Genomic DNA, 13783 nt, shown 5'->3' with positions numbered 1-13783 from the left:
TTTGGGAAACTAAAATATTCCTTTATATTGTGGACAAGGTCATCAATGAAATATACCCTGAATGTTATTCATGGTGGCTATTGTGCAACAGAGCATGCGACTGGTGGTTCACCAATATCACCAAGGGAAAATGTAAAAATATTTCAACTCTTTCTAACAATCAATCATATACTTAGAGAAGCTTAAAGGGGTTGTCTCACTTCAGCAAATGGCATTTATCATGGAGACAAAGTTACTACAAGGCATGTATTGTGATTGTCCATATTGTCTCCTTTGCTGGCTTGATTCATTCTTCCTTCACATTATATACCGCTCGTATCCATAGATAAGACCACCGCTGCGGCAGAGATACCAGATGGCTGAGACAGGAGCTGCTGCACGTGTGCCTACGTGCAGTCCTGGCCACCAAAGACGTTGGCGCCTTTTCCTACAGTCTGCAAGCGCGTCCACCATTATTGGATTGCAGGGTGATTGTAACCCCTGGATATGAGCAGTGTATAATGGAAAAATAAATCAAGTCAGCAAAATAGGCAATATGGACAATCACAATACATTAGTAAGAGCCTTGCATTAACTTTTTCTACATCATAAATGCCATTTGCTGAAGTGAGACAACCTACTTTAACTAATTAAATCTATATACACAGATAAAAAAGATGAAAAACAAATTACGAGATAAACGCTGCCAACACCCTTCCAACAGAGGACGTGCGCCAGTAATTTACACTTCAGCTGCTGCCTAGTCTTGCAGAGCCTCACTCTTCATGTAGTGACTCACCATGCTCTTACTTTCAATCAGGAGGTGAAGTAAAACCACAAACAACGTTGCTGTTATTATGAAGTTTCCAAAAGAATAGATGTCCATGCCAGAGCCAAAATAAGTCTGCAAAAGACAGAAATTTTGAAAAGTTCCAGATTCAACAAATGTTTAAAAACATATTTTCCCTTAACCTTCCTGGAGCCATAACTTATTTTTTTTTTCCAGTTCATATATATATATATAGCTTGTTTTCTGTGGTACAAGTTGTACTTTCTAATACCACCATTTAATATAACATACAATGTAGTGGAAAGTAGAAAATAAATTCCAAATGGGGTGGAATTGAAAAAAAAAAAGGAAAAAAAAAAAAGAAGAAGACACAATTCCTCCACAGTTTTACCCCTATGGTGTTCCCATTGTGGCAAAACTGACCTGTGCCTTTTATTCTCTGGGTCAGTACGATTACAACGATACCACATATGTATAGGTTTTAAATGTCTGAATACTGAAAATAATAAAACAAAACTTAAATTTTTTTTTCACTATATTCTGACCCCCATAACTTTTTTGTGGGGGCTAATTTTTTATTTTTTTTGCAGGAAGATCTGTAGGTTTTTTTTCCCCCACCATTTATACATTTGATCATATTTTATTCAATTTTTGGGGGTAAGAAAAGCTATGAATAAAAGCTGAAAAGTCTATTTTGATACTTTTCCCCAAAAACACCAGTCGCCATTTTTTAACCCCTTAAGGACTCTGCCACATTTCACCTTAAAGGGTTTCTACCACTTGCTTTGCACCCATTTCGTTTTCAGACACTAGCGATCCGCTAGTGTCTGATGTACAATGCAAGCCAAGTATCATCTTATTCTGTTCGGCCGTTTTGTTTAAAAAAGCACTTTTATATTTATGCAAATGAGCCTCTAGGTGCTATGTGGGTGTCTTTACAGCACCTAGAGGCTCCGTCTACCTTCATAAACTGCCGCCCAGCTCGTTGCTCCAGCACGCCCATCTCCTAGTGAATTCGATCCTCCCCCTGCTTCTGGCGTCTGAAATCTCGCGCCTGCGCCGTCCGTCTCTGCATTCGGCGCAGGCGCAGTGGAAATGTCTGAGCAGGGAGCGGTCAGACATTTCCACTGCACCTGCGCCGAATGCAGAGACGGACGGCGCAGGCGCGAGATTTCAGACGCCAGAAGCAGGGGGAGGATCGAATATGAAGGTAGACGGAGCCTCTAGGTGCTGAAAAGACACCCACATAGCACCTAGAGGCTCATTTGCATAAATATAAAAGTGCTTTTTTAAACAAAACGGCCGAACAGAATAAGATAATACTTGGCTTGTATTGTACATCAGACACTAGCGGATCACTAGTGTCTGAAAACGAAATGGGTGCAAAGCAAGTGGTAGAAACCCTTTAAGGACCAGGCCATGTTTTGCAAACCTGACAGGTGTCACTTTATGTGGTGATAACTTAAAAACGCTTTTACCTATCCAAGCCATTCTGAGACTGTTTTCTCGTCACATATTGTACTTCATGACAGTGGTAAAATTGGGTCAGAAAATGTAATTTTTATTTATGAAAAAAAATACCAAATTTAATTTTTTTTTTTTTAAATGAGCAAATTTCCATTTCTCTACTTTTATGATAGATAGCAATAACTCCAACAATAGTTATTACTTTACATTCCCAATAATAAATACTTCATGTTTGGATCATTTTGTGAATGCCATTTTATTTTTTGGGGACGTTAGAAAGCTTAGAAGTTTACAAGCAAATCTTGAAATTTTTCCGAAAATCTCCAAAACCTACTTTTTAAGGACCAGTTCAGGTATGAAGTCACTTTGTGAGGCTTACATAATAGAAACCACCCAAAAATGACCCCATTTTAGAAACTACACCCCTCAAGGTATTCAAAACTGATTTTACTAATTTTGTTAACCCTTTAGGTGTTCCACAAGAATTAATGGAAAATGGAGATGAAATTTCTGAGTAGCAAGCAGTGTTCAGGTGTCCGCCTGCTGAGTGGAACGGAGGGCAAACGCTGCCAGACTGATGCATTCTGAGCGGATCCGCGTCCACTCAGAATGCATTAGGGCAGGACGGATCCGTTCGGGGCCGCTTGTGAGAGCCTTCAAAACTGAACTCACAAGCGGAGCCCCGAACGCAAGTGTGAAAGTAGCCTTACTTGGCTGTTCTTGTAACTGCCACAGATGTGAAAGGAGGATTCTAGGAGTTGTAGTCTCAGAACAGCTGGAGTGCCGGAGGTTGCTGATCCCTGGTCTAATGTGTATTGGGGGCTCTTTGTCCTCATGCACAAGGCAGTGTCCACACTAGAGAGCCATTGGAGCCATCGTCCATCTGTATAACACCCCATTATGGATATATTATGTTCTAAAATAAATGCTTCCAGAGGAACTTCGAACAGCATTCAAACGAAGTTTTGAACAAAGCAACTTCGGATCTCAACCCTAATGTTAACTAGATGAGATTACCAAGTGTGACTGTTAACTCCGCTTCATCCGTACGTGTCGTTGGGTCATTTACCGAACATGTGTAGCACATGCCATGAAGACATTTTCTTTTCAATTGTTTTTTTAAGAGTTAGATTTAGATTTCAGGAAATAGAAAAAAAAAAAAAACACAAACACACACACATACGAACATAACAGATGAATATGTTAAAGCAAATAAGGCTACTTTCACACTAGCGTTCGGGTGTCCGCTTGTGAGCTCCGTTTGAAGGGGCTCACAAGCGGCCCCGAACGCATCCGTACTGCCCTAATGCATTCTGAGTGGATGCAGATCCGCTCAGAATGCATCAGTCTGGCAGCGTTCAGCCTCCGCTCAGCAGGCGGACACCTGAACGCTGCTTGCAGCATTCGGGTGTCCGCCTGGCCGTGCGGATCCGTCCAGACTTACAATGTAAGTCAATGGGGACGGATCCGTTTGAAGATTACACACTATGGCTCAATCTTCAAACGGATCCGTCCCCCATTGACTTTACATTGAAAGTCTGGACGGATCCGTCTGAGGCTACTTTCACACTTAGAAATTTTTTAACATTATAATGCAGACGGATCCGTACTGAACGGAGCCACCGTCTGCATTATATGAGCGGATCAGTCTCAGACAGATCCAGCTCTGAACGCAAGTGTGAAAGTAGCCTAAACTGGATAAAAATCCGCTCGTCAATAACTGGGCTACTTACAAAATAAGGGATAAAAAAGCATGCCAGACTTTGATAGAAAGCATCCAATATGGTGATCCAAAACGTTGACTTCTTGTATGCCTAGAAATAACAGAAAAAAGCTGAGTTCACAGGAGAACAAAAAATAAACAAACAATCTCTTATTTTGAGCATCACTTGCAATTTGCATCAGATGTCAGTTATTTTTGACTGGAGAAAAAGTCTGGCAAATAAGGTCAAGTTCACACTTCATTTAGGCTCCTTTCACATACATGGCAAACATCAAGGGTCCTCATTCTCTTTCAACTACCAACAACTGGAGATCTCTGGATTGTTCCGGACATTGCTTCTGTTTCTGTGTTTTTGACTCACCCTAAGGGCTCATGCACACAAAACGCATTTTCTTTCCATGTCCGTTCTGGTTGTTTTTTTTGCGGACCATATGCTTAAACCATTCATTTTAATGGGTCCGCAAAAAAAACTGCTGAATCCCAGGGAGCTACCAGATGACAGCAATAGTCAGTGAGGTCTGGTGGGCACTCAGCACTATCTGGCTATGCTTGATCTGGGGAACAGCAGCAGCCTGTTCTTTGCCGGAACAGCCTGTCAGATAGCTTTGCTTCAAGTGTGAAGCTAGCCCTTAGGACTCATGCACACGACTATATGTATTTTGCGGTTCGCAAAAAAAACATCCGCAAAAAATACACATGACATCTGTGTGCATTCCGTTTTGGCAAAATAGAACGTGTCCTATTATTGTCCAATAACGGACAAGGATAGGACTGTTCTATTAGGAGCCAGCTGTTCCGTTGCGCAAAATACGGAATGCACACAGATGTCATCCGTATTTTTTGCGGTTGTGTTTCTTGCGAACCGCAAAATACATATAGTCGTGTGCATGAGTCCTAAGGGCTAGCTCCACACTTGAGGGAAAGCTATCTGACAAGCTGAACAGGCTGCTGGTGTTCCCCAGATCCAGCATAGCCAGATAGTGCCGAGTGCCCACCGGACCTCACTGACTATTGCTGTCATCTGGTAGCTCCCTGGCATAGATGCCTGGGATTCAGCCGGCCCAAAAAAATCAGCAACTATCCCCGTGCACAACTGTCAATGACTGACACAAAAGTGAAAAGAGCCTTGTCCAGTTATTACAGGACTGTCCTAGTTTGGCTCTTCTAAAATCTGCTAGCATCATACATCGGTTCAGCACTTTGAAGAGCTACTGCCAACAGGATCTACCCAATTAAACAAGGGATACTGCCTGGTAGGGTTCATCCTCCTGATTAAAATGATACCTGCCTTGTAAAAATTGGTGGCAAGATTCCCCAAAAAGGAGAGTTTTATTCATTATGCCGCTGAGGGCTTCAGTGAACCAAGGGGTGTGGCCGGCACTGGAAAGCAGGGGAGCTGATGTGCAATGAGGGGCTAGGCCCCGCCCTCAGTGCACTGAAGCCTTCAGTTATATCAAGCATAAAAGTATTTTTTCTTGGAAACTCTGCAACCAATTTTCACAACACAGGCACCATTTCAATCAAGAGGATCAAACTTACCATGCAGTATATCCAGTTTAATAGGGTTTATCCTACAGACAAGGGCTCTTTAAGTAAGCTCTTATGTGTCAAAACCTGCAACTTTTTTATGCCAGTCGCCCGCCCCCCCCCCCCCCTCCCCTCCATTGTGTTCACTCGAATGCAATTGTCTGTTCAGAGCCGCTCTTACCTCTGATGTCTGCCCAGATTTGTAGAGTTCTGGCAACGCAAGGAGGGTATCTGCAGATACATCTTTATCAAGGACGCCATAGATTAGTGGTGGCACAGAGGTAAAAATTAGATTGAAGAGGATTAACATCCAAACGTCCACCATTGATGTTCCAGAGAAACCACAGAAGAACTGGTACCAGAATAAAAGGTTCACAAACATCTGCAGGGAGGCAACATTTCTTTAATTATTTTTTTTATCATTTTTATTTTATTTTTTATTGACAACCAATATGCCTGCACTTCATGACAAAACGAGACAATTTTTTTTTTATTATTTTCCCTTATAACATGGTTATCAAAGGAAAATAATAGAATTCTTAATATAGAATGCTTACTAAAATGTTGCTTGAGGGGTTAAAAACTAAAATAAAAATTAACTCTGCTCATCCTCGTGTTCACGCAGCCGGCACAGTCTTCTTTCTTCATCTTTCAGGACCTGCAAAAGGACCTTAGATGACGTAATCTGGTAAGCGCGGTGACTTCAGCGTAGGTCCTGCTGAATGAAGATAGAAGATCCTTCTATCTTCATTCAGCAGGACTTGCGCTAACATCACCTCACTCACCACATGGTGAGCGCGATTAAGTCATCAAAAGGTCCTTTTGCAGGTCCTGAAAGATGAAGAAAGAAGACTGTGCCGGCTGCGTGAACACGAGGATGAGCAGAGTTAATTTAATTTTTTAACCCCTCAATCCACATTTTTGTAAGCATTCTGTATTAAGAATATTATTTTTCTTTATAACCATGTTATAATGGAAAATAATACAGTAAATTGACTTCTCAATTTACTAAAATCATCTCCTAGCAACCATGCACTTGCTTGTGGATGCTATATGATTTTCACGCATCCCCATTCATTACTATGGGGCCTGCGTTGCGTGAAAAACACAGAATATAGAACATGCTGCGATTTTCACGCAACGCACAAGTGATGCGTGAAAATCACCGCTCACCTGCACAGCCCCATAGAAATGAATGGGTCCGGATGCAATGCGTTCACCTGACGCATTGCACCTGTGCGGAATTCTCGCCCGTGTGAAAGGGGCCTTAGTGCACATGCGTGTCTACTATCAGAAGCGGCATGTTATTTCTTTGAAATGTTTTCAAGGCTGCTTTCCTCACTGAAGTCAATGGGAGAAAGGTCAAACACATTAAAGGGTAGGGGGCACACCTGGACCATATTCGGTGGAGTTTAAGCCACCAAAACCAACCTGTTTTCGTCTGATTATACTATTACTCTGCTATAACCACCCTTACCTATTATACACTACCACTATATTACCCCTATACAGTGGCCTCAGGATACAATATTTTCAACATACAATATTAATTAGTACTAGGGCAACCATTGTAACTTGGGGGACCGCTGTATTACTATTACCACTGATTATTCTGCTGAATATTTTGATGTGTGAACAAAGGCTTAGGGTATGTTCACACGTATTGGTTTTCAATGTGCTTGTTTTTTTGTTGCAAAAATCACATCAAAGTAGAAAACTGCATCCCGACTGCTATGTGTTAACATAACTTCAGGGAACAGCCACACATAGTGGATCCACTACAGACTTTCCACAGGAGATCTGGCCAGGAGACACAGCTGCAAAAAAAAAAAAAAAAAAAATCCTGAAATGGACATTTTTTTTTCTGTAGCAGCATCACTGCCAGATCGCAGAGCGTCCTCCACCGCTTTCAACCTTTGCATTGCATTTTGAAGACACACAGCGTTAGTCAGTTTACGCTACAGGTTTTCTCCGCAGTGTGTGGATGAGATTGTTAAAATCTCATTTATTGCGCTTGAACAGTAAATGCTGATGATTATCCACGTGATTCTACTGTGGAGAATCCACACCGTTTACGTAATATACGGCTGTGCCATTATAGTTATGAGGATATGGATAATAGAGATGAGAAGGGTATGACAACAATCAGAGGAACTCAGTGGTAACTACATCTGGACACAACAGGTAAGGTTAAAAATTATTTGCTTCCTGTCAAACTTGTAATGATACATTCTACGAAGCCAACAGTTTTAAAGTTTATTAGAGTTAGTATGCCGCACCCTAGCATGGCAAAAGAATGAGGAAACATCCAAATAAGTCAGCCAAATGAAATAAGACGTATATTTAAAAAAAATCACGGCTGCCTCTCGTAGGCTACAAGATATCCTAAAGCTAGGTCATCAATATCAGATTGGCGGGGGTCTGACTCCCGGCACCCCCACTGATCAGCTCTTTGAAGAGAGTGCATCGCTCCTACAAGCACTGCGCTCCCTTCTTTGTTTATCGGCTTCCCGTCAGCATTGCAGCAGTGAGCAGGTATAATTACAGCAACTCTGTCCCTTTCACTTGAATGGGAAACGAGTGTAACTACAACCGATACTTCCCACCCCAGTGAATGGGATGGAGTGCATCTACAACTAAAACTTCCCACCCCAGTGAATGGGATGGAGGAGCTGTAATTCCACTGCTGCAGTGCAGACGGTGAGCAGGTAAATGGTGAGGAGAACACCTTAGGGATATGGACATCTCTGCACAGATTGACTTTTGTCGTTCATTCCTCATGGAGTGAGGAGCACTGCAGACATGCTGAGCATCCGCATGTCTGGTCTGTATAAAGATCTAGGCTGTTATCTGCATACAGGACGGTCCAGTCTGGGGGTCCGTATTTGGTTAGGGAGTGTACCGTTTCAGAATCAAATGCTGTAGATTGGGACAAACGGGCAGGCTATAAGGCAAAAAATGTGCACAGAACGGCACACACAACACTTTATTCCCTTCTTCAGAATCTCTCTGATGTTCCTTAAAAGCTTACAGGTCACAGCTGTCCTCCCACTGGTGTTCAGGTTGGCACAGAAGCTGGTATACATGAATGCCAAAATCTGGGATTAATGCAAAAACACCTTCCAAACCTGCAGCATGTCAAACAGGCAAATAGCGTTTTTGAGGCACGCTTTGTTAAACTTGTGGCCTATGGCAAGCACCCCAACATCTATCATCTAGAGCATGCTAACAATAACACCGGATGGCAAAAATGCATCCACCCAGATTTACTAATCCTAAAAATGGAATAAGCTTAGACCAGCTGTCTAGACCTGCACCAGATGTATCACAGGGGCTCAGGCTGGATGATAAATGTGGTGCAGGGACAGACACTATTCGTTGGTTTACTTTAAAACTGAATTTTACGCCAGAATTGTGGTGCAAAATGATGCATCTTAGCCCCTGCCCTTTTCCCGCAAAAGCCACTTCCGCTTTCCATCCCTATTGTGTGTACAGAACTGGCAAACATCCAACTACTACATTTTAGCAATTATAAAATAGGTTTTATCGTATTTTGTTGACTATAAGTGTTGATCTCCTGGAGGGACAATGGACCAGGGAGGTAAAGTCAGGCCTGCGGAAGGTTGACAGTCGGGCAGTCTATCGTGCTAGGTTAAGCCCTCATTATAACAAGGAGTACAGCTGTATTTCTGTTACATTGTAACAACTTGTTACAACACTAAACAGGTTGGCCCACAAACAATATATATCACTGACCCTAGAGATCAGCAACCTCCGGCACTCCAGCTGCTGTGAAACTACAACTCCCAGTATGCACACTTACTTGGCTGTTCTTGTAACTTGTGAAAAGAGGATTCTGGAAGTTGTAGTTTCAGAACAGCTGGAGTGATGGACATTGCTGATCCCTGACCTACCCACAGGATGGGCGATAATCTTATCATTGTTAGGGGTTTGACCGCTGGAACCCCCAGTCATTGAGAGAAAGGGGTTCTCTGTGTGACCGCCACTCCATTCACAGTCTATGCCACTGCCGTGTACAGAACGGGGCTATCTCCACAAATGGAGAAGTGGTTACGCATGCAACACTACTACCGCTCCATTCACACAGGGAAATCGGGAACTCTATTCTTGTGATCACTGGGGTACCCCATCAGTCAGAACCCCAGCATTCACATATTTATCACCTGTCCGTGAACAGTTGATACATCTTGTTCAGAGGCCATTCCTTGTAATAGGATCCATAATAGTTACACAGTAAATACCGTTAACCCCTTCCCGCAAAATTACGTACATGTACATGGGGGGAATGTTGTGCCTTATCGTATTCCCACTTGCATGTACGTGATGGGATCGGGCACAGGGATCCTGCAGCACAAGCCCGGCTGTTACTGATAGCCGGGCCCCTGCTGCATCCGCCGGCATCGCTGTATGCGTTAATGCTGGCGGATTAACCCTTTCACATGCCGCAGTCAGCGCTGACCGAGGCATGTGCAGGGTTTACAGACGGAGGAGGCTCCCTCTGACTCAATCGGCCCCCCACGCTGCGCTGGCAGGGGGCTGATGGTTGCCATGGCAGCCCGATGCCTTACACAGGCATCGGAGCCTGCCAGCTACGGAAGCCCAGCCTGAGGGCTGGGTCTCCGAGGCAACTGTTACTGTGTAAGATGCTGACCGTTCAATTCCTAATGTATTGTACTCAATTGAAACAGGGATCAAACCCACAGTGGGACAAATATAAAAAGTGAAAAAAGTTTTTTTTTATAATTAAAAAAATTAAAGTTTTAAATTAAAAAAAGTGTCCTTTTCCCAAAATAAAGTTAAAAAAAAATTGGGAAAAAATAGGGAAAATAAGAAAAGTAGACATATCAGGTATCTCCGCGTCCGTATCGACCTGCTCTATAAAAATATCACATGACCTAACCCCTCAGGTGAACACCGTAAAAAATAAAATCTGTGCTACATCACAAAAATTGTAATACCAAGCGGATTAAAAAGTCATATGCAACCCCTAGTACCAATCTTAAAAAAAAAAAAAAAAAAAGAGAGATGGCTAGAGACACTAAAAAAATCTCTTTTTTCAAATAGTTCTATTTGGTTTTGTTGCGTCCGTAACAACCGGTTCTATAAAAATATCACATGATCTAACCTGTCAGATGAACATTGTAAATAAAAAATAAAAAACTGTGCCAAAACAGCAATTTTTTGTTACCTTACCTAACAAAAAGTGTAATATAGAGCAACCAAAAATCATATGTACCCTAAAATAGTACCAACAAAACTGCCACTTTATCCCGTAGTTTCCTAAATGGGGTCTTTTTTTTTTTTTGGAGTTTCTACTCTAGGGGTGCATCAGGGGGGTTTTCAAATGTGACATGGCAACTTAACCACTTCAGCCCCGCTAGGTGAAACCCCCTTCATGACCAGGCCACTTTTTACACTTCGGCACTACACTCCTTTCACCGTTTATCGCTCGGTCATGCAACTTACCACCCAAATGAATTTTACCTCCTTTTCTTCTCACTAATGGAGCTTTCATTTGGTGGTATTTTATTGCTGCTGACATTTTTACTTTTTTTGTTATTAATCAAAATGTAACGATTTTTTTGCAAAAAAATGACATTTTTCACTTTCAGCTGTGAAATTTTGCAAAAAAAACGACATCCATATATAAATTTTTCGCTAAATTTATAGTTCTACATGTCTTTGATAAAAAAAAATGTTTGGGCAAAAAAAAAATGGTTTGGGTAAAAGTTATAGCATTTACAAACTATGGTACAAAAATGTGAATTTCCGCTTTTTGAAACGGCTCTGATTTTCTGAGCACCTGTCATGTTTCCTGAGGTTCTACAATGCCCAAACAGTATAACTACCCCACAAATGACCCCATTTCGGAAAGTAGACACCCTAAGGTATTCGCTGATGGGCATAGTGAGTTCATAGAACTTTTTATTTTTTGTCACAAGTTAGCGGAAAATGATGATGATTTATTATTTTTTCTCATATTGCACTAACTTGCGACAAAAAATAAAAAATTCTAGGAACTCACCATGCCCCTCACAGAATACCTTGGGGTGTCTTCTTTCCAAAATGGGGTCACTTGTGGGGTAGTTATACTGCCCTGGCAATTTAGGGGCCCAAATGTGTGAGAAGAACTTTGCAATCAAAATGTGTAAGAAATGACCGGTGAAATCCGAAAAGTGCACTTTGGAATATGCGCCCCTTTGCCCACCTTGGCAGCAAAAAAGTGTCACACATGTGGTATCGCCGTACTCAGGAGAAGTTGGGCAATGTGTTTTGGGGTGTCATTTTACATATACCCATGCTGGGTGAGAGAAATATCTTGGCAAAAGACAACTTTTCCCATTTTTTTATACAAAGTTGGCATTTGACCAAGATATTTTTCTCACCCAGCATGGGTATATGTAAAATGACACCCCAAAACACATTCCCCAACTTCTCCTGAGTACGGCGATACCAGATGTGTCACACTTTTTTGCTGCCAAGGTGGGCAAAGGGGCACATATTCCAAAGTGCACCTTTCGGATTTTGCAGGGCATTTTTTACACATTTTGATTGCAAGGTACTTCTCACACATTTGGGCCCCTAAATTGCCAGGGCAGTATAACTACGCCACAAGTGACCCCATTTTGGAAAGAAGACACCCTAAGGTATTCCGTGAGGGGCACTGCGAGTTCCTAGAATTTTTTTTTTTTTGTCACAAGTTAGCGGAAAATGATTATGTTTTTTTTTTTTTTTTTTCTTACAAAGTCTCATATTCCACTAACTTGCGACAAAAAATTAAAAATTCTAGGAACTCACCATGCCCCTCACAGAACACCTTGGGGTGTCTTCTTTCCAAAATGGGGTCACTTGTGGCGTCGTTATACTGCCCTGGCAATTTAGGGGCCCATATGTGTGAGAAGTACTTTGCAATCAAAATGTGTAAAAAATTGCCTGCAAAATCCGAAAGGTGCACTTTGGAATATATGCCCCTTTGCCCACCTTGGCATCAAAAAAGTGTCACACATGTGGTATCGCCGTACTCAGGAGAAGTTGGGGAATGTGTTTTGGGGTGCCATTTTACATATACCCATGCTGGGTGAGAGAAATATGTTGGCAAAAGACAACTTTTCCCATTTTTTTATACAAAGTTGGCATTTGACCAAGATATTTATCTCACCCAGCATGGGTATATGTAAAATGACACCCCAAAACACATTCCCCAACTTCTTCTGAGTACGGCGATACCAGATGTGTCACACTTTTTTGCAGCCTAGATGCGCAAAGGTGCCCAAATTCCTTTTAGGAGGGCATTTTTAGACATTTGGATCCCAGACTTCTTCTCACACTTTAGGGCCCCTAAAAAGCCAGGGCAGTATAAATACCCCACATGTGACCCCACTTTGGAAAGAAGACACCCCAAGGTATCCAATGAGGGGCCTGGCAAGTTCATAGAAATTTTTTTTTTCGCATAAGTTAGCGGAAATTGATTTTTTTTTTGTTTTTTCTCACAAAGTCTCACTTTCCGCTAACTTAGGACAAAAATTTCAATCTTTCATGGACTCAATATGCCCCTCAGCAAATACCTTGGGGTGTCTTCTTTCCAAAATGGGGTCAGTTGTGGGGTGTTTGTACTGCCCTGGCATTTGAGGGTCTCCGCAATCATTACATGTATGGCCAGCATTAGGAGTTTCTGCTATTCTCCTTATATTGAGCATACAGGTAATGAGATTTTTTTCCGTTCAAGCCTCTGGGCTGAAAGAAAAAAATGAACGGCACAGATTTCTTCATTCGCATCGATCAATGTGGATGAAAAAATCTCTGCCAAAAAAAAAAAATGGAGGGGAAAGGCGTCTGCCAGGACATAGGAGCTCCGCCCTACATCCATACCCACTTAGCTCGTATGCCCTGGCAAACCCGATTTCTCCATTCGCATCAATCGATGTGGATGAATAAATCATTGCCGGGATTTTTATATATATATACACACATATACACACAAAGTGCTTGCCAAAGCATAGGAACGCCGCCTCCTCCTCAGCTCGTATGCCTCGGCAAACGTATCTGTCACTGCAGAGGAGAAAATCCCGTCTTGCAGCGCCGCATACACCGACTTGCGTGTAATCTGACAGCAGCGCAATGCTTCTGTCAGAATGCACATCGGTGCTGCAGCTAGTAGATCGGTTGGTCCACCTGGAAGGTAAAAAGACAAAAAAAAAAAAAAAGAAAAAACCAGGCCACAACGCAATAATTTTATTAACTTTGGAACAGAACATGTAACTTTAACTTTTGGAACT

The 13783-nt window shown here is 42.1% G+C and overlaps 1 protein-coding gene across 1 annotated transcript in view; it reads right to left on the bottom strand.

Moving 5' to 3' along the window:
- The window catches only part of ATP10D (ATPase phospholipid transporting 10D (putative)), a 125396-nt gene that overhangs the window by 18972 nt on the left and 92641 nt on the right, over positions 1-13783 (bottom strand). The window contains exons 19-21 of the mRNA XM_044298832.1: positions 5668-5868; positions 3970-4050; positions 779-883 (exon numbers count right to left, since the gene is read on the bottom strand). Of these exons, the coding sequence (XP_044154767.1) occupies positions 779-883; positions 3970-4050; positions 5668-5868 (387 nt within the window). The remainder of the gene's footprint in view (positions 1-778; positions 884-3969; positions 4051-5667; positions 5869-13783) is intronic.

The sequence above is a fragment of the Bufo gargarizans genome, chromosome 1, assembly GCF_014858855.1.
Source record: "Bufo gargarizans isolate SCDJY-AF-19 chromosome 1, ASM1485885v1, whole genome shotgun sequence".
NCBI classification, from domain to species: Eukaryota; Metazoa; Chordata; class Amphibia; order Anura; family Bufonidae; genus Bufo; species Bufo gargarizans.
Note: the sequence above shows the minus strand (reverse complement) of the source record. Positions and strands in the feature narration are given on the sequence as shown.